The sequence below is a fragment of the Myripristis murdjan genome, chromosome 22, assembly GCF_902150065.1.
Source record: "Myripristis murdjan chromosome 22, fMyrMur1.1, whole genome shotgun sequence".
Lineage (NCBI taxonomy): Eukaryota > Metazoa > Chordata > Actinopteri > Holocentriformes > Holocentridae > Myripristis > Myripristis murdjan.
The window spans coordinates 11,322,491-11,344,431 of record NC_044001.1 but is presented as its reverse complement, the minus strand read 5'-3'; the positions used below and the strand labels follow the sequence as shown (position 1 = coordinate 11,344,431).

The 21,941-nt window shown below is 40.9% G+C and overlaps 2 protein-coding genes across 3 annotated transcripts; both read right to left on the bottom strand.

Annotated features, from left to right (window-relative positions):
• Positions 1–1,786: 1,786 nt before the first annotated feature.
• On the bottom strand, positions 1,787–10,491 carry LOC115354495 (testicular haploid expressed gene protein-like). The gene is made up of 7 exons (XM_030044882.1): positions 10,335–10,491; positions 9,053–9,125; positions 7,237–7,298; positions 7,070–7,133; positions 6,393–6,519; positions 4,619–4,778; positions 1,787–2,052 (listed from the first exon to the last, which is right to left on the bottom strand). Exons 2-7 carry the CDS (start codon positions 9,112–9,114, stop codon positions 1,787–1,789), a joined length of 741 nt encoding a protein of 246 aa, XP_029900742.1. The 5' UTR covers positions 9,115–9,125; positions 10,335–10,491.
• Positions 10,492–12,694: 2,203 nt separating this feature from the next.
• LOC115354572 (SH2 domain-containing adapter protein F-like) lies at positions 12,695–21,294 on the bottom strand. Of its 2 annotated transcripts, none has more exons than XM_030044972.1 (8): positions 21,080–21,294; positions 20,175–20,418; positions 19,895–19,996; positions 19,559–19,721; positions 18,157–18,414; positions 17,738–17,918; positions 16,430–16,549; positions 12,695–14,232 (listed from the first exon to the last, which is right to left on the bottom strand). In XM_030044972.1, the coding sequence occupies exons 2-8, from the start codon at positions 20,412–20,414 to the stop codon at positions 14,046–14,048; spliced, it is 1,251 nt and encodes a 416-aa protein (XP_029900832.1). In that variant the 5' UTR covers positions 20,415–20,418; positions 21,080–21,294; the 3' UTR covers positions 12,695–14,045. The 2 variants fall into 2 exon arrangements, with proteins under 2 accessions (XP_029900832.1, XP_029900833.1); XM_030044973.1 differs by lacking the exon at positions 21,080–21,294 and adding an exon at positions 20,745–21,006.
• Positions 21,295–21,941: the final 647 nt, after the last annotated feature.

The window sequence follows — 21,941 nt, the reverse complement described above, 5'->3', positions numbered from 1 at the left end:
CCCGTTTCCTGGTTCTGGAGAAGTTTAGGTCCTGAATGGAGGGCAGGTTGGCACCAGTGATTCTTTTCTCCAGTCCCAATTGTCCGTTGTGGTCTGTTCCTGTCCTGTTTAGAGGCTGAGCTAAACCAGACAGTGATGGATGTGCAGGGAACAGACTGGATCAGCAGCTCCTGAAGCAGTTTGAACCTAATGAGCTGTCGCAGGAGGTACATCCTCTGCTGGGCCTTTTTGATGATGCAGTCTATGTTGGGTGTCCACTTTAGGTCTGGGGAGTCAGTGGTTCCCAGAAACAGTGTTGTTGAGTATGATGAGGGGGGGCAGAGTGGGAGGGCTTCTCCTGAAGTCCACTGTCATCTCCACAGTTCTGAGTGTGTTCAGCCTCAGGTTGCTCTGACCGCACCAGAGGGCAAGCTGTTGAACCTCGCGTCTGTATGCAGTCTCTTCACCGTCCCGGATGAGGCAGATGTATCACCTGCAAACTTAAGGAGTTTAACAGACCAATCTCCTGAGGTGCAGTCATTGGTGTAGAGGGGGAAGCTGGTCAGCACAGACTTTAAGACAAGAGGGTGGCACGCCATCCAAGCCTGGTGCCTTCCTGATCTTCTGTTTCCAGAAGAGCTAACACGACCTCTTTGCAGATCCTGAGTGCAAGATCTGCAAAGAACAGGATTTATTTTTTTAGGCTTTTATGAAATTGACAGTCCTGTTATCCACAGGTGATTAGTCCCATTTTATCATGTTGGTCCTTGAAATGCCATCCTAGGACTGTGCTCCTCTACTGCTGGAACACAATATTGAATTTCACTTGGGACTGGGTGGAATAATCACCTCTCTTCCTCATATTAACAATAATCAAAAAAACAATTAACAAATGGGTAGAGGGGGCCTCAGAGCAATCTGAAGCCCAGTAGCTCGGCACTGGCCTTTTATTTATTGGTCTTAACATGAATTTCTTGCAATTAAGCAAGGTACCTTCGTTTATCTAGTAACAATAACAAGGTTCATTATGAGCTCCTAACAGCAACAACTAAAAACTCATTATAGTAGCCTACACACATACACGCACACGCACATGTACTTATGTCACTTTGGGGGACATTACACAGACTTACATTTGTTTTCTGGAGACCTAACGTTACCCCACTATAACGACTACATACCTACCTCTAACCCTAACCTTAACCACTGACTCCAAAAGCAGCTTTTTCCAAATGTGGACATGGCTTTTGTCCCCAAGCGGACAAGCTGTGTGTCCCTAAAGGTACCTATACCCCCCATACACACACACACACACACACACACACACACACACACACACACGCATTCATGTACATACAATTAAAATTAAGAGAACATTCCAGCTATTTAAATTAATTCCCAAACCCTACACCCAAACTCCTTCTAAACAATTTCATACTAAACCCTAAACCCTAAACCCTTCTGAACCTACCCTCATTCTTAAGTTTCAGTTAAACCTTTGAGGACTGGCACGATTCCCAGACATGTTGCTTCCTGGTGATTACACTACTAGAAAAGAGTGGAATGAAGTGTTGCTCTTTATTGCGGTGTGAAATGTTGGCAAATCAAGAAGAAATGGGTGAATTATTGCTGAGTGTAACAGGTAATTGCAGGGCTTGAACAGGTAAACAAAAGCAGATACATGGCAATCTCTATACCTAATCTCTAATTACATGGGCATGTTCAAATATGACAAAGCAAATGTAAAAAGAGTATCACTATGACATACCTGGGAAAGAGAAAAGAGAAACAGAACTTTCTTAAGAGACTACATTTTAATGTCATCCCTCCATCCTTTTGTGGTGCATTTGCGGGGCAGGGGCAAACTGAGCTCCTGCAACCGAGGTGAGGGGCTGGCTGAGCGGGCTGCCCGGCTTACGATGTAGGGGTTGTAGCCCTCAAACAGAGCCTTTCTCTGTTTGGGATGGGACAGCTCCAAAATTCTCTCGCTAGCTACTGCATTTCTTGCTGCCATGGAAACAGACCAGCTCATCGAGCGCTCTCCAAGGTAATTCGGGTGGTCGTGTTTGGGGGCTGGAAAGATAAAACAAACAAAAAGGCGTTAAAGAGCACGTTCTGCTGTGAAGGATATGGTGTGTGTGTGTGTGTACATACATAACAAGAAATTGACAGAAACACGGAGGGACAATTATGATCATAAGCAATTATCAATATCAGTGCCAATCTATGAACTTCAGTCTTTATCTTTATTGATTGTACAAACTCTAGGTATGACAGCATATAAGAGGTGGTGATTTAGACAACCCCTTAATCAGGATCAGAAACATAACGTTTCCCAATAAAAAATGCCTTTAAAGTATTTTACTGATGTTTTGCATGTTTTAGACCATGTACTACACAGCGAACATACCTTATAATACTGAAAATAATTTTACAAAGCTTACCATACTTCTTTTTAGATGTTCGAACCTGTTTCCAATTTTCATTTTTCTTTGAATTTGTAAAAAATGTTCAGGTGCTAAATCTGTCTAAAAATTCTTTGCTTCTCTGTCAGACATTCGTGATGTGATTTGGAAATCAAGGGCATTTGAGTTGAAGACAGTCTTTCCTTCAGGGACTATTTTTTTTGGCAGAGACTTGGGCTATATTCTGTGGATTTCCAACTTCAGCAGAAAGGAGCGGTGCATTCAAGTGCTATTAATAACCTGATAAAGATAAATTTCCCATTTGGTCTTGACAGAGACTATCATAACTTGTCAAAGCATACAGACGCCAAACACACTTCTGTGTTTCATGATGCCCATGTTTGCTTAATGTCCCCAAGGTGTGTTTTTTTTTTTTTTTTACAACCAAACACTGTGTGAATACAATGCTGTTTGGCCGCTGACTGTGAAGTCTTGGATGGCGGAGCATCTCTCTTGCCTCTGAACACAACAAAAGAAATCTGTGTTGCGTGACTGTTTCTAGTCAGTGTGTTGTCTACTGTTTTTATATGTTGAGCAACGTCAAAGAAAAGTTTCTGTTACGACAGACAATAAAGCTTTCTGAATCTGAATCTGAATCTGAAAGACCTGTTGGCAGCCCTGTGGCTCGGTCGCTAACGCTGCTGCCTCACAACAAGAGGGCCCTGCATTCTCAGACACTGATCCTTTCTCTGAAGTTTGCATGGTCTAGCAAACTGAATTACCTCACAACAATAAAGCAATTTGACAAAAATAAACCAGTTCCCGGTTATGTATCACCAATCACCGGGGTAAAAGTAGACTAAAGGTCTTGCCAGTTTTACTAGCCCAACCTTCATCCCTTCATATTGTTCTCCTCTTGCCCCTATCTTCCTGTATTATCCCTGAACACATGCAACCATTTTTTTAGTGCCCATGTGGTGTAGAAATCAGAAACAATTCACATCATGTATAGCAAATGCTTTATTTTAATGGCATACTAAGTGCCACAGTAGAATTTGTGAATGCTGACAAAACTTTCAGCATCACAATCATAAGCTTTTTTTTTTTCTTGTTCTGAAACAAGTTATGAAAACCAGTCACGAATATGCTGGTAATGTGTCAGCCAACCACAAAGATGTTTGGTATTTTGGTGGAATCATTTATCATTTGTCCTTGCCTGATGAAAATTATATCAGTGTAGTGTGTGGCTTGGTCATGGAAAAACTGAAAGTACAAGAAAAATAGATCAACTGCACCCTGCCAAGCACTTTGTGTTTAGAAAGTAAAAATGCACACCACCATTATGGCAGCGTGACAGAACAAGCCATGGAAGCTGCATAGCTTGTCTGACCTGCTGTCGGGGCTGTAGTAATAAAACTGAACTTTGAAACATCATGACTTATTTTGTCTGTCATTTTACTTGGAGATTTTTGCAAGAAGCGACTGCCTGCCAAAAACCCACAGCACTTGATATGCGACAGTCAGCTGCAGCAGAAGTTGACGCTCCATCCAGCACAGAATAAAAGCCCACAGGCTTGCAGGTGTTACACCTGTAAGCACCAATCTGTGACCACTGAAATTTGTGACCACAGATGATGGCCGATTTTCACCCCTGACAATCACACTTTTCAGAGCTTGTCACATTGAGCTTCATACCATACTTAAATGAACGGAAATGAATGGGACAAACAAATTCAAACCTCTGATGGCATGTGGTCTGTGTTGCAATATGGCCAGTAGTACTGTAAAGTATATGTAAAATATGGTACATGGGCTAAAACATGTAAAAACAAACAAACAAACAAACAAAAAAAAAACTTCCAGCATCGTTCTTTAAAGCCCCTAGTCTTATATGCTATACAAGTGCCATCATTTCAGAAGATCTACAGTTCCTGCTACCTCAGCTGAACTATTTACAAGAAATGCTATTCAATTTTTTCAGCACAAGAGAAGTGCTATACAATGAGGTGGCACACAGGTCAGGAAATTGGCACACAGGTCAGGAAATATGCTCTTGATTGTTGATTGTATGAGCTGGTATTCTTAGTTATCTGGGTGGCTGGAGTTTCCACATGAGAGGGCTCCCCGAAGAGGCTGCATGGCCCTGGATTAGAAACTTGACACTTTCAACACAGTTTCAGGGCTACTCTGCCACTATTATGAGCAGTAAAAATAAGTAATAGTCAGTGTCTTACTGGCAAGGAGCTCTATGTGTGCTGATGCTTTGCAGGGCTTGCAGGACACCGGTGCGGTCTTGGATTCGTGGGTAGATCCATGAAGACCCAGCCGTCTCTTGGGCTGCGCAAGCTCACAAATCCGTGGACTGGCAACCACAGACCGCACTGCTGGACTCAGCTGCATGCAGTTTTAGGTCATGAACCAGGTTGTAATACAAACACACAGATACACAAGCACAATGTCACACACAAGTTCTCCGGAATAAACAAACAAACAAACAACAAAAAGACTCTTGGAATCCATTACGTCTCGTGACTCTGATTACAATGCCCAGCACAACCAGTAATTCCTGTGGTGGCTGAACTTAAAACCGCAGATGTTGACACTTGAACATTTTTACACTGTGTGGCTAGGAATATTGATGCACAAAGCTGTCATGTTTATTAGTTAGAACAATAAATTCTCTGATCAAGGTCCACTGACTGAAACATCAGTAAATAAATAAAAAAAAGTACAAAAAATCCTAACAAGGAGAGTGCATATTTCCACCAACACTATGCAGCTGTCAAGAATAACAGCTCCACATGTTGGATATTCACCAAATTGCACCAACCGCCACACCCCGCTTTTGGCTAAACAGTGTGAAAAATTCATCAGTTCTTCCTTGGCCCATAAACCTTTCCACCGTGTTTCATTCAAATCATATTCATAATTTTTTGAGACATCCTGCTAACAAACAAACAAACAAACAAACTAGACAAACAGACAAGATGAAAAGATAACCATTGTCCAACTCCACTGACGGAGGTAATTATGTCCTTTGTGCAAGGCAGCAGTGTGTGGCATATCTTTTTTTGAGTTTACATCCCATTGTCTGACACACCTGCATACAAGACAAAGAAATCTGGAGGTGTGAGCTGCCTTCAATCACTCTGACATAATGGAAAATTAAAAAATACATAAATACTGACGTCAACATGAAAAAGTCTAAAGCAAAAATAGAGGTTAATATTTATGACCCCATCTTTATTTTTTCCATCCAGAAACTGTGCAGGTGCATCATCACAGTGTGAGCTGACAACAAGCCCAGGCCCATCTGAACAGCTTAGCCCATTGTGTTGTACTTCCAGCTATTTTGGCCCAAGATGGTCCTTGTCATTTCCTTTGTTTTCGTTCCTTGATGCCTCTTTGAATTTGTGTGTGCGCGAGCGCGTGTGTGTGTGGCAGGGGGTTAAAAAGAACCTGCTGTGTCACGTCCCTTGAAATAATTCCTTTTAAATACTTGTTGATTGGTAAATTATTCTTCTTTTCATGTTACCTCTTTGAACTTTTTTTGTTGCTGGAGTTAAAAAGCACAAGGCGTTTTGTGCTGCAAAAAATAACTTTTTCAGAAACTTGTTTACAACTAAATTTAATACATAACAGAACTGTATAGTCCATACTCAGTTGGCAGGTTCGCTGTAACCTGGATTCACCACATGTATTCCAATCTTGGTAGGCCGTTGACTGCATAATAGCAAACTTGGAGGGCTACCAAGTTTCTCAGTCACCCAAATGTCTTGGGGCGATACACACACACACCAAATATTATACTTGTGCAGGATGAGACAAGCTTCACTAATTTTTAGACACATCTGGCAAAGAGCAATCCAGGTCAAAACACTGTTTCCATAGCACACATCACAGGTGGATCACAGCCTTTAGTGTGGGCGTACGTTTAAATTTCCACGTATCTCGGGCCATTTGAATGCCCAGTAATTCCTGACAAAGTGACAGTATAGCATTACTCACCGCAGCCGGCAGTGGGCGGCTGGGCTGCCAGTCAGCGACAGGAAGACGAGGTTGAGCCAGACAGCACAGTCGCTCAGATGGAATGGCCCTCAGAGCACACTGATTCACTTCCCATGTGGGAGACACCCTGGTGACAGAAAGACGGCATGAGGAGGCGAAGAGGGAAGGAAGAGGACGAGGGAGATGAGAGAGGGGAAAGAGATAAAGGGTATTGTCACATATAAGTATAAAAAAAATTGAACAAAGTAAAAGGGAAAAATGAGGAGCGACAGCAGAGGATGGAAGGAAGGAGACAGGATGGTAGAGGGGAGAGTAGAAGACAGAGGCAGGATGTAAGGTAAAGAGAGCGGAAGGTGAGATGACTTAGTGCTGGGCGATGAGTCAAAATCATCAGACCGTGATGATATGGTATGGTATGATTTTGAAACACAATTCTATTGACTAAGAGTAGAAAACCATGCAGTTCAGTGGGATGGAACATTCATTTGATTATTTGAACGTGATTTTGCACGATATGTATTGATATATATATAAAAAAAAAACAACTACTGAGCATAGTGATATTAATTTCAATCATGTCTTCCAGCCCTAAGATGACTTTAGATGAATTTATAGTAGATGGAATCATAAAAGTGCCGACAAGACAGATGTATGGGTGGACAATGATGTGTACACACCTGATTTGAGTTTGAGGGTAGGACTTCTTTCTCCTACACAGCTGTGCCCAGCGATGCGTTAATTCTAAGAGGAAAATATGATTATATAGAGATTATATCCATATAGTGTTGCCAACAGAAAAATACACCAAAAAAGTGAGAATGGGGGTATAAATAGAAAGGTGTACCAAATGTGGTAGTGGATCCGGCCCTCTCTGGCGGCAGCTTATCCAGCCAGTACAAAGATTGACTAGTAAAGACATAAGGCAGCTAATCAGAGAGAGGGAGGTACAGAGAACGAGAGACAGAGAGAGAGAAAGAGAGAGAGAGAAGGGGGGGTCTCCACTTGCGTCTCGAGTGACAACTCGAGATCGGATATCATGCCTCCACTCTAGATGCAAATAAACACGTACATCATTTCCATTTACAAAGACCAAATGCATGGTTGCTTTTTTGTGAGTCGAGGCAACAGGTACTCAACAAAAGGAGCTATCTTTGCTCCCTACAGCCTCATTTGAATACGACATCAAGTGCTCTAACAAAATTACAATAAAATAATCCAGTATCCCAACTGCAGTTCTTTTCTTTTACTTCCATTCCATTTTGTTGTGAAGCACAACAGGTTTTCAGTGCTGTGCAAATAAACATTATTATGTTGATGACAACAGGGGGTGGCTAGGGATGGCCATGGACACCTTACAACTGAATCCTGGCCACCCCATTGGCCAAGGCATTATTCCCAACAGAGGGGGAAAAAAAAAAAAAAAAAAAAAAATCACATCATTACAGGTAAGTTCACTAAGTAAGAAAGAAGTTTGACTATATAGCAGATTCCTTGATAATATGCTGAGTTAAGTTTGTATGTATTCAATTTATTCAGTTTCTAAAATACATCATTGTGGATGAGGTTTGATAAATTATGCAGGTCATAACTTGTGTGATGTAGATTACAAAACTGCTAATTTTAACTGTGTCAGAGATTGTTTTATCTATTGAAGGTGATATAAAAAAAAAAAAAAAATCATAGCCCTTTATGATTCTTAGTGGTGCACTTGAAAGCTGTGCTCATTTAGCAGTCACTGCTGCCTGAGTGAGTGAATTAAAGGGACAAAGACCTCAAATAGTGACTATTTGGACAAGGTTGCTGAAAAAAAAATGCAGAAAAAGGATAAGCATTAATCTCTGTGCCACCCCAAAGTAAACACTGATTCCAGTCTTGCTGGGGTGGCCAACACTGTCTGAAAATTGTTTGGCTCTGCCACTGCTGACCTGATATATTGGATTTAATAAACAGTCTATTGTGGATAAATAGTTTAACATTATTAAAATGGCACGGGCGCAGCAAATTCATGTCGTGACAGATAGAAATAATGTGATGGGCTAAGGAAAAATACAGCTGAGTGAATTAGGAGTGTTAGGCTCCCATCTTTTCTCTGTGTTTCATTTTGCACTTAAATACACAGCAAAAGGTGAAACTCATTCTCAAATCTCGTTACGTGGGAAAATAAATGTCTGTTTTGAAGTTTCCGATTCTCAACCCTAACCTGAAGCTGAACTTGAATATGTGAAGGTGCAATAGATGGTGAGACAAGCGTCAGGTCAACAGCCTGTGTTTTTACCGTATTTGCCTTTACTTTTGTTACGTTTTATTCAGGCGGGATATTTTTCTTCTACCGGAAGACTGATGGGTCGGGCCGGTGTTAGGACTAAAGCACTGGGTGTTGGGCTGGACCTGTGCTTAAGACAATGTGTTGTCTGTTTACATTTCAAATGCAATGCAGACAAAAGTGTCCCAGGTCAACTCCGAATGTGAGTTATGTCCAGTGAGTGACTGGATCTCAAGATGCACTGAGGACACATTGGATGCTGTTTACACCTGTGCTTAAGGCTGTGCACCTGTGCTCAGATCACCCAGGACACATTGAAGTCAGGGGGAAACAGGGTCAGAGTGAGAGAGTGGGTGGACAAGAGAGAGAGAGAGAGAAAGAGAAAGAGAGAGCCTACCGGTTTGGATATCTGAGCAGGTTGGGTTTGGGCTGAGCAAGCTGCTCTGTTCGAGTTGCCATGGATACAGGAGCTGATGGCAGAGCAGAGCATGTAACCTTTGACAAGATCCTTCCTCAAAAGCACACTGCATTTCCGAATACAACAGAAATAAACACATTAGTCACTCACTCACTTTTCACAGCGTTATTAAGCTCCACCGAAAATGGACAAAATATTTGTTGCCATGCAATTGGGGCTGGTGAAAAACATGTTGATAAGAGAATTATGTGTTGAATGGAGTATTTTTGCTGACTACAAATATCACTGGAACATCAAGGGGACACCATACAAGACAAACAGGAAACACAGATTATTTGGAACACACTACCTTTAGACATCAGGGAAGCCAGCTCACTAGATAGCTTTAAAAGAATATTAAAGACCCACCTTTCCACTCTAGCCTTTAACTAGCTCCTATTTTATTCCCACACTGTGTTGTCTTTTATTGTTTTATTTGCATCTTCTGTTTTATTTCAAAGCAATTCTTGTATGAAAGGTGCTATACAAATAAAGTCACCTGTAATACACCTGTATGGCACCTGTAATACACCTGTAGGACACCTGTATGACACCTGTAGGACACCTGTATGACACTTGTATGACGACATGTATGACACCTGTAATACATCTTTATGTCTTTATGTCCACACTGTGTTGTCTTTTATTATTTTACTTGCATCTTCTGTTTTATTTCAAAGTTCTCATCTTTAGCCTTTTCCTCTTTTTAATTCCACCCTGTGCTGTTTTATTCCTTTTAATGTTTTATTGTCATTTAATGTGTTTCAAATGTTCTTTTTAAGGTGAAGCATTTGAGCTGCAATTCTTACATGAAAGGTGCTACACAAATAAATAAATAAATAAATTATGGCATCACTGAACAAAAATACATAAGTGCAAATTAAAATGGGGCAACAACTTCAGCAAAATTAGTAGCAATAGTTCAAATGTGAGGTGTGTGCAACAGACTGTGATACTGTTGGTGAAATGTGCAGATTATAATTGCTTATAACAGCTCAAAATGTTAATACTCTAATGTTACCCTATCTCACATGAATGCACATTACAGTACTGACATACTGTAACAGTTAGGCCGAGCAACAGTAGTACAATTTAAACAACCACAATGAATTATGTTCTCAATCACACAAACATAGCACACATTTGCTGAGCATGGAAGACAAAATAATATGACACAAGAGTATTTCACCAGTTTCAAAATGTTTGTTGACCATCAACCAACCTGTTGCTGCAGCCGCTGGAGCTCTGATGCTGGCACGGTTGCTATGGTATCAAATGACGCCTGCAAGGGGGGGTGGAGGGGGGTTTCAGAACAAAGATCGTCTATTTGAACAAGGAAATCTCTCTGTAGGAAAAAAGCAAGCATTTATGCAAGCATCGTTCTCCTCCAGCAGTTTCCTGTCCTGCATAGAATGGAAACAGAGGAGTTGTACGTGAATAACACAATAACCTGTAAATCCCACTGGCAGCTCCATGTCACCTCCCTGTGAAGAGGAAAATGCAAAAAGGCATAAACCAAGCATTAAAAGCTGGGCTGCATCAAGCACTGATTTCACCAAAGATTAGTCCAAATCAGAATTTAGCACAACCTAACCATGGTTTAGTTAAGTTTAGGGATTTAAAACTAAATGAAATAATTACAGGAAAACAAAGATGCTCACAAAAAAGAACAATTAATCAAATGAAAAAAAAAACAAACAAACACTCAAATGCTCAAAAAAAAAAAAAACACTCAAATTTAAAAAAATGTAGGCTATCCATGGACAAAGAGAAAAGTTAGACTGTTTGCTGTGCACATAGCTTTGTAACAAGTAGTAGGTCTCCTGACCATGTGGAAGTAACCGCCCATTAGTATTTAGTATTCATGAGCAAACTCTGTGTGTGCAGATCAAGCCACAGTGCAGCCTGGGAACAGCTTTTGGAAGGAGATGAGTGGTGAAGAAGCAAATTTTATCTCAATGACTCTTAGTTATCCGGTTGTGTTGTAGATAGTGGATCAAATTCTCACTTGTAAAGCTAGGATGGCATCTTGCTATTGGTAAGCTAGAGGAATGGCCGTAGTAACAACAGCTTTTTATATTATATCTCTGAGTTAAAAAAACACAGTACAAAACTTAAACCAAATGCATTTTGACAGTATGGGACCTTTAAATTTAGATACCTACATCAGGTTTCTTGAACCCAGTAAAGCCAGAAACTGGACAACAAGGTCTGCCTCTAGAAAGGACTGCTCTGTTCCCTTCCAGTCTGCCAAATTTGGAGAGACAGCCGGCTCTGTTGAAGCATCATAATTACAGAACACTCTACCAACCAGTGTGAGGAAAATGTCGCACTCCTCCACAGCCCAGAACAAGCCCAAAACACTAGCTGAAAAGCAACAAATTCTGTGCACACAGGAGACAGAGAGGTGGGCAGCGAACTCTGCAAATTGGTGATACAGTCAGGCTTCTGAATGGAGGGAACCTCAGTCAAGTCACGTTTTAAATGCCGAAAGAAAATCAGACAGAATCTTAAAAGGCAAGGTCATCAGTCAATAAACTCTGTAGACACATGCAGACAAATATTCAACAAAAACAAAATAATCCACGTCCATTTTTTAAAGAATGACAGAAATTTGTGACTGTTTGGAAACATCACTGAGAGCGTCAAACTTCAACCTTGAGGCACACAAATATCCCAGTTTGCAGAAGTTGGTGCAGTTGGTGAAGTTTCACAAAAGGAAAACTTCTCTTGCATATTGCAGCATGTAGAAGGATTTAGTCAGAAGGAACACCTCACTGCACATGAAAATTCCCACTATGGAGAAACCATATAATTTAGTTGCAGAGTCCCAGTATGACAAAAAAAAACAAAAAAAACAAAAAAAAAAACATCTTGTTAGACTTGAATTTTGCCTTATGGTCCAGTGTGAAGTTTCAGGTGCATAAATAACAACAGGCTATCAATAGTTTTGACAAAATTAAACTCTCTAAACAAGTTTTCCTGTCATTCCCACAGTCTTTGATAAATAAAGCACTGTGGGGGTGTCTGAGAGCAGTGAGAATCAATTTTAAAACTTAACATTTTATTGAATAAGTAGTTCTACGTAGAACAGATATAGGGTAAATTTACCACCCTTCAAGCCCATGGTTTTTAATGCTATAATGATACTATCAAGACAATGGGTGACCAAGCTTTTGGTTTGCAATGCCTTGCCTGAGAAGTTTAGGCTGGCAAAAAAGGAAGAAAAAAAAATAGCTCCATCTTTTAAAACTTCTTAAAACACATTTTAACAAACAAGCTTTGATTTGAGCTGTTTTCATGAAGTTTACACATGAATTTGCTTGTTTTATTTCTTCTAGACCTCAGTTCTGTGTTTGACATTTTACCATCTTATAAGCTTGTAGGCTGTTTATTGTCTTGTTATTGCTACTAAATCACAAAAAAAAATTATTGTGTTACATACAATGGTATATTGTTTCATTATTCTACTTATAACGTGCAGTAAAATGCCATCGGTTATTAAATAATATAATCTGAGAAGTAATGACTCTACCACACAGGACACAGAATGAGCATGTAAAATAAAAGGGCTTGAAACAATTTACAAACAAATACAACACCTTTATTTTCAACAGACATTTTAAATCTTATAAAACAGCACAGTAAAGTATCTACCAAAGCTTCTTTAATAGACATGGTCGAAAGCAACAAGCCTTTGATATAATCCTCTAATTATTCTCTAAACTACTATTGCAGGTGTCTGTAATCGTGCTAAGCTAATAATTCATGTCCTTCTGACATTATCGTCATCTGTTACTGCCTTGGTGTCACCACATGACAATAACTGAGGAAAATACTGCCGGGCACGCAGCTACAGCATCATATCACATTCACAGGTCTCTCTGAAACAAAGAAACCCACAGGCAGGCAACAGATGGCCAGGGCTGAAAATGTAGTGTTTGGTCAGTATGCTTAAAGGATAATACCACTGTACTTTCAAGTTATAGCCCACTTCCGACTGTACATGTCTAGTTTACAATTTCCCATTATTCTGAAATTCTTTGACATGTACATTTTGTTGTTGTTGTTCTTTTGAAAATACAACCTTTATATCAAACAGTTTTAAATTAACCTTTGTCCAAAATAGGCCTCAAAAAAGTAGACAAGGATGTGACAATGTCTGTAAGGTGACATATTTTGAGGGTCTGGTTCCTGGTGGAGGTTTTCATTTCCTCCTGCGGCTGTCAGGTAACTGACAGTAAGCAGGCTGTAAAATAACATGGAAAAACATTTTTCATGTTTACTGTGATGATTTAGTGCACTTTGGCAATTTACAAGTGTGTGGCGCTTGTTTTTCATACTGCACAATAAAGACTGTCAGCAAAAGGTTTGTCTTAAGGTAGGAAAATGAGCTATGAAAAAAGAAAAAACAACAACTGTTATTATCCTTTAAGTAATTTGGCAGTACAGGCAACCTCACCTGACTTGGCAGTACAGTAATCGAGATCTGTCTCCACACAATATAAATTCCACTCTCTCGAGACACCGGTCTTCAGAGTACGGTTTAACTGTCCCTCTCTGTAGAGAGAAAATTATGCTAGTTCTAAAACTATTCAGCTACCAATCATACTCTCCACGACTGCCAATCTTCATGGTTCAATGGTAATAAAAAGCAGGGATTTCAGTGACAATACCAGTTCACAGGCATAAGTTCATGAGGCTCTGGGCGCTCTTATTAAGCTGCCAGTGTGGTCAGTGGGGTTATGGTAAATGGAAAAGGTGTTGGCACCAAATGCTCCACTCTTGTGTGTCCAGTGCAGGTAGAATGACAGTGAAACGGTTGAAAAATCAAGTGAGAAAGGGGCAGAGATTGGTAGACAGCGAGTATATATTCAGTAGCACCAGGAGAGAAAATGTGAATGTGTGGGGGGTGAGGGCTCACGTCTCAATGTCAGAGAGTCTGCACAATGACGGGGTACAGCAGGGACATGTGCTCGGCTCCTCTGATTGGCAGCTTGTGTGTGGTGTAGTAGTGGATGACCTCAGGGATGGTAGAGAAAGGAGGGCTGTTCTCCCCAAGCACATAACGCCCATCTGCAGACTGGGTGAATTTCATGTGCATGAAGCCTTTACAGCTCCTGAGACAGAGAGAGAGAGAGAGAGACGAGAGAACAGAGGAGATTAATCCTGGCTGTACTTTGCAAACAAATCCACTGGGATCTTGAAATCATCTTCTAAATCTAGACTACAACTATCTATACTACTACTATAATTGGAGATCGGTTTGTGTGTGTGTTCGTTTGTGTGTCCAGCCATTCCTCCAATCCCCTTCAGCCTTGCCCCATAACTGTTCGTGGGGCTGGCCTTTGCATATGGTGTTTTTTATCATTTCATTTTTAATGTTAAGTAAATACTTGGCAGTTATACTTTTTTAATTTTGGAATCCAAAACAACTGTCACTCAAAACTACTTTTTCCACCATGCAGTGACAGTTACACAAAGCGTCTACTCTTCCAGAAATAAAAAGAAGACGATGAACAGTGGGGAGTCGCTGGAGAGGAACAACATTTTTTTGAAGACTGTATTCATCATGCTTAAAAAGAAGCACAAATCACTGGTGGCAGGTAGTCATGCTGCCCAAGAGATAAGCACTGGCTATCAAATCTTCAGAGAAGTCAGGTAGAAATTCTGAATTTCATGTGTTTTTCCAGCCCCTATAAATAAATTATATCATACGAAATTTTACATGTGGGTTAACATGAGATCTCCAATGATACAGCACAATACATAAAACATAAAATTCTCAATTACTGTCAGACCTAACAATTTACATCAACCACCCACACACAACATGTGGCCACTGATTACATATGTCCAATTTCCTACACTCTGACTAGACAGCTACACACAGTAAGAAAGATTGCCAGAGGAAAATATCTGAAATCACCAGACAGAAAGATAAACTTCAGATGAGCTCAGACAGTGTTACAAGAAGTCAGAGAAGAAGTTCAATTTCATACACCAAAGATGGATTCTGTCTGCATTTCCTGCAATGTGGTCATGTTCCCCTTGGAAAAGTCAAAACCTAATGGTGTTCACAAATCTGTCAGTGCTTGTTGCAACTGTGGAAAAATCCAGCTCAAACCATTCAAAGACCCATCACTAAGGTCTCTCTTGGTCAGAAACTCAGTATATTAACATATATAATAAGCATCCTTTGTTGATAAAGTTGATTCTGATTATGTTTGCATCCTAACTCAAAGGACTTTAGTCGAAAAGTATGTTACAGTATACAAATACTTGCCTATATGAATATGTTTGACTTTACAGCCTATGTCAAAACATTAAAACGCACCTAAAAAGTCAAACAAATCTGTCTCTTGTCGTTTCCACATGTGCAACTTTTAAAGAGATGGGCAGGGGAAGCAAGAAGAAGGAGCAGGGGAAGGACTGGGGTGAAAAGCAGAGTGCCAGTGAATAAAAGGTAGCCATGCCTGAAAGGTAATTAAGACTTGACAGTTGACTTCCTTCTCATTCCTCGAGTTTTGGTTCTCTTCCTCCACTGTTGATTTATTTATTCAATCATGCTCTTCCACCGTTGATTTATTTATTCAATCATGGCTGAAACCTCTCACTTGAGAGCAATCCACCGATCAAATGGCTGTGCTTTGCCATTTGCTGCTTCAAAACAGTACAGATCTTATGTTAGCAGCAGTTCTCAACACACAGATGATCCCTCTCAATAAGCCACACGGCTGCTTGGCTGCTGATTATTCATATAGCCACTGGGCAGGAAACAAACTCAGAGAGAGCGAAAGGGGGATGGGTTGAAGAGAAAACGGTACAGATACAGTGGTTGGGGGGAGGAGAGAGAGAATAGAAAAATGGTAAACAAGAAGCTACCCAGGGGTGCAGATCTGCGATGATTTTCTTGCCACCCACAGATCCAAGTAATACCCAGATGAGACAAAAACTGGATCAGACAATTCTGGAAACTGCACAGAGGACAGTGTGACATACTGAGGTAGAATTCCCCTTTAAGAGACTACAGAGTTGTTCCAATTACAGTCTGGATGAAGGGGATGCATGTCTAATTGATTGGCTACAACTTTACTATTAAAGTAGTAAAGATGGATGGTAGGCCATGCGAGAGAAAATAAACAAACATTCAACTCCAATAATCAGCACAGAGAAGGGGCGAGCCCAGGCTCACTAACTCAGCATAAAGAAAATACAATGAGAGGACAATACTGATTATGTACAGTGAGGACCCTTAACAGATCTGAGTAGGATATAAATGATTCAGTCTAAAAGGTGGCTGGCAGGAGTGTCTACCTGAGGGAGAGCGAGTAGTCATTCCTGCAGGTCTGGCTGTTCCTCACCAGGTAGGAGCTCTCCTTGCACAGAGTCAGTAGACTTTCTGCCTCCGAGCGGCTCAGGGCTCCGTGGTACCACCTGCAGGAGACAAGAAAACAGAGTAACACCTCACTGATCTGTGATGCTCCATTCATGGTGGACCCCAGTTCATCCAGGCGATTCTTCATCCAGTCCTGAACCACAGATACCGTTCTCAACAAAATCACTGACAGATACATTTCAAAGCACAATTATTTTTCTGATGTAACTGAACATGGATGGATTTGTGCTGAAAGAGTAGGTTTTCCCAGTATCACTATTAAATAATGCATTAATTCCCTCTTCCACTGTTGTCATTGTTGAAAATCAGAATAATCTCTTGACACTACATAATCCTGGGAGCTCCCTTCAGGAAATTTTAGTAATAAATTCCTTTAATAATTGAGCCTCAGAAACGGAAGTTTGATCAGACTATAAAGTTACTCCCACTGCTTGCTCAACTGCCAAGATGTAAAATAACAGGAACCTGAAACTATCCTGTTGGGAGGAAAAACATGTTGCCACATACAACTACTCATCACACCCAGCACAATAAAAATCTGATATAGGAAGAAAATAAAGATCTCTCATAACCATTGCACCATCAGAGTTTAGTTTAAACAAGAAGGCTTGAATCGGATATTTCCCTACCTCATCATCCTCCACATTATCTGCGTGCAAACTGCTGTTTGTCATTTAAGCCCTTTATTTGGCAGTAGTTTACAGCAGGGCTCTGCTTACCTCAGAGCTCCTGCTAGTGGTAGACAGCAAAAAATGTATCTAAAATCTGTCAATTATCTCACATTTATGTGTGTGCTACTATTCCGGTATTGTAAATATTGTGGTTTAAGGCAAATACTAGCAGTTAAGGTTAACTAAGCACTGCTCTCTAATCTCACCTTGGCCAAAACTACAAAGTCGACTTAATATCAGCCTATATGACATGTTTGGGGGGTATGTCTGATTTTGCTCCAGAAAAAAAAAAAAAAAAAAACACAAACTACACACGCACACACACGTTACTTTACACAACAGCAACAGAATCTTTATCAAAAATGACAGTTATTGAGACACAGATTCATTACATGTTTTCTATGTATTTTGGCTACATTGGAAGATACTGTGTAAGTCTATTTCAGTTTGAAGCCAGGGTAATAAGTGGAAGCAAAGTCTACATACAGGTTAAAAAGGCAAACACTGCTCCCCACTGGAGAAGGGAAAGAAAACTTTAGACAATGGCACACTTACACTTGTCTCTCCAGCGGTAGAGCTGGGTCTACTCTCTCACCCAGGAGAGGAGGCGTGTCACCAACCATGCGGAGAGTGGCTGCGTTCCCTCCCACTGAGGTCGATGTGGGGCTGGTCCTGGTGAGCTTGGTCTGTTCTGCCTGAGCTCTTGAGCGCCCTCTTTCCGCCCCTTCAAATTGAACTGGAGAAATACAGGGAGAAAGAGGGAGGCAAAAAAAAAAAAAAAAAAAAATCAAGTCATTCAATCAATAAATATAACTGGAATCTATAGGGATCAAAGTGAAACATGGTGTGAGGCATATTTTGCATGGTGAAGCCAAAACAAATTCTTGTGGTTCACATCCAAGGGACATTTGTTAAATAAATATACATACCACTATATATGCCATGAACGTGAATCCAGGAGCAAGCCAATTTACCTGCAAGAGCTTTAGAGATGTTGTCCTTCTTCCACTCCCAGGGCTGGTCATACTCATCAGCTGGCCTCTCATCATCCTGAGGCAGCCTGCTCTCCCTGCCGTCTACCTGGGCAAGTCCAACCTCGACGCCCAGGGGTGGCTGTTGTGAAGGTAGAGTAGTGCGGTGGTAGTGACGGGTCTTTTCCTCATATGGATTATCATATAACTGGGCACCGTCTCCAATCCCAGACCTATTAGTCATCACGCTGTGCTGGAGGTCTGCACAGAAAACACAGATAAACACACAAAACACATTATTAATAATGAGCCAATTTGCAGGTCACTCAGTGTCAGAGTTAGCCAGAACAGTTTTCCTTTGGTGAAATCTATTTGTACAAGTAGGTTTGGACCATTTTGGACACAAAATGCACCCCAAACTGAAATTCTGCCACCTAGAAATTGAAACTGAGAGCCCTGATGTGCTTACAGTTGTCTTGTCTATCTAAATTCTTTAGATCACTGTTCTGTTCTCTTCTACCCCATCAAAAACCAACCTCAATTTACTTTTTTCAAACCTGTTTTAACTTGTCTACAATTTAATCCCCTTCCCGAGGCTCGCTGCTAGACAACAAACAGCATTTGCCACAAGCACTGGCTGTTAGCCAGAAAATTACTGACACCTGTCTACTTTTGGTTATAAAAATGAAAGTGAAAATTATATTTGCATTTTCCCAAAGGCATGAATGTGTTTGTAACAAATGTGCTCCAAAAATGTGACTCTAACTGTCAGAGATGTGTAAACTGTACAATAATCATGTTTACAGCATAATACCATTCATGGATAGGATTACCCAGAAGTGGCCACTTTATTTTGACTCCACAGACAAGCAAGCTTGACTGTTTGACACCTTATTTAAAAAATCCCACAAGGATTATGGTTACAGTTATGATTAGGGTTTTCACAGCTGTCATACCAAGACAAGTCTTTAGTTAATGGGTAATAGGAGCAACAAATTTCTAACCAATCACAGCACTTGTCAGCCTGCTGTGCACAGATCTTTATTTGGATTCATAATAATGCATGAATAATGTTTTAGAAGGCAAAGAACAAAGAAGCCAAGTCAACAAAGACAGACATGTTCATGGTGAAATGTTAGTCAGGCATTCTATCTTAATAATTTGTGTTAAAATATAGTTTTTCCCATTTTCCATACCTGGATGTAGAGAACATCCAGGAGAGAAAATTACAACTTGTTTGATGGCACCACAGCATTATTTTTAAAAGTGCCGTTCAATGTTTTGTAGTGTGCCAAATTGTTTGATGGTTCTCTGAAGATCTGGAAATTGGGAGCACCAATGCTATCACATTAAAAAATATTTAGAACCCTGATTGCAAATGAGTGACTAAGATCTCTTGACTGACCTGTGATAATTCGCTGGGCCTCAAATGGCTCCATGTAGCTGCAGCAGTCCGGTGGTGCAGATTTGGGCTCCCAGTCTGGTCTGATTCTTGGATCTGGACGCGCATCAAATGGGTCAGAGTAGTCGTTATCTGGGTCCGCCACGGCTGGGGCTGAGGGAACCACCTTGAAGCGGAGAGAGAGCATCAGAGCCATTAAAAGCCACCTGATTGATTCAAGTTGTATGTGATCGTGGTGTGTGTGCATGTGAGAGAGAGACAGAGAGAGAGAGAATGAAACAGAAAATGGCAAATATGGAGGAAGATCCAGCTGAAGACAAATACCAGTGCAACACTTACAGGTTCCTCTTGAATGGTCACTGGACACAGGGGGACTTTACAGCGGCCAAACTCCTGAGAGTCCACTTTGATGAGTCTGTGTTTGGGAGACACTACTTTCACCTGGAACATAACACATACGTAGATGAAACACTTGCCAATGATCTTTACATCACTTTAATATATGCAGCAGCGGTAGGCAACATAAAAAGTAAAACATGATCCATAATGACACTTGTCTTGGACTCACAGTGCCTGCTACACAACTGAGGAACTTTCTTCAAAAGTATACACATCATACCTCCACACCATTAGGCAGCACTGAACCAAATGCAGGGAAGGAGGGCAGGCTCACTGTTGCACTGCAGGAGCTGCCATTCTGGTGCTCCCTGTCAGAGGTCTGGTACGGGTCCTCAAAATCCAGCTCCTTCTGAGCTCTGTAAGCCCTCAGAATTTCACTCTCGGTGTAATCTGGCCTCGGGGGCTGTGGAGGGTCGCGCCTGCTGCCAAAGTTTAGGTAGTCCTTCAGCCACTTTGCCATGGATCTGAAAACAAACGGGTAAAAATAGTGTTTACAACCACATACTATGGCATAAAAGAAAAAAGCTACTAACGTAAAGTAGCTGGTGCCAATATCACAAATAAACGCAATGGTGGACCACTACTAATCAATGTATAGGCTGCTGTTTACGCTAGCCGATGTGAACTTGGCTGAAGTTGCACAAAACCCTCAAAGTGACCGTGCCCTGGACCTAAAGGTCAATTCCACGAAATAAAATAATCAACAGGTCCTGTGCAAGTGCCAGTACCAGCAGCGTTTGGGGTAGTTTTATAACTTTGCCTGTGAGTTGAAGCGGACAGCGTTGTTTACCTTAACGTTAGCTAGCGGAATCACAGTAACCTATTTTCTGCCTGCAGTTGTGCTAGCATTGACGTTAAGTCAGTCGATGCCAGTGGGTCACTTAACCATGCCAGCGCAGTGATATTACAGTCCGATTCAGCTAGTTAAGCCAAGTATGAAGCTAACCAGTTAACCAGCGACTAATAGAGTGATTAACTACACATTAAGGTTATATGTGAGTGAGACAACCACACAAATAAGTTAACAATAAGCCTCATAGCTAGCTAGCCTGGTATTCAGCGGCTAACGTTGACATCGTAACGTCAGTGCCGTGAAGCAGCGACACGGTCGGCTCTTTATCTCACCCTCTTTCTTTGCCTCGACGGTCCCCCTTCCAATTATATTACCCGTGTCGACATCCAGCGTCTTGTTTTCTTCAGATTAAAACAGAAACATTATTTATTCCCCCCTGTTAATCCGTCCTGCTCAGCTGCCAAGCAGGTTAGTTGGCTAATGTTAGCGGAGCCAGAGCGACACAACATTGCCTGGCACACAACGCAGGGATTTAAAGGGGAATATTCAGGCATTTTAACTGGGTCGACATTTAAAGCCTCAGCTATGGAGTGGCTCTACTCTTGTGGAAAACTATTTAACTCATCAGGTTTGTTGAATGCAATAGTGAGTCTCCATTGTTTTGTCACAAAAAAAATGCAGTTGTGCTGCTGTAGGCTTGCCTCCATAAACCCAAACCAATGTCCAGTGTTGAACCTTTGTTTTAACCTGCTCTTTTCTACATTTAACATGAAATGGCTTTATTATTATGATTATTATTGTCATTAGTAGTAGTAAAGTCCAAAAGGGGATAAACATCTTTTACAACAGGGACCTGGACAAAGTAGCATCTATACAAAATTACAATAAATGATAATGCAACATAATGTACACTACATGATATACAATAATTCACAATAAAACAGAAAAAAAAGACAGCTACTCAAACACGGTGGCCTCTCGCGAAATAAACAGCGACATGTCTCCATCAACACATTCTTTATGATGCCCTTGAATTCATCAGTAATTTTAATTTTAGATTTTTTGCAAGTTATTCTATGACCAAAGTGAATAGTAGGAAAATACAGTTTTCCCCCAGTCTGTGAAAACCCAGGATACATTAAAAAGCCCTCACTAGGAGGAGCGTACCTGGTAACTACCACAACTAAGCTGAGG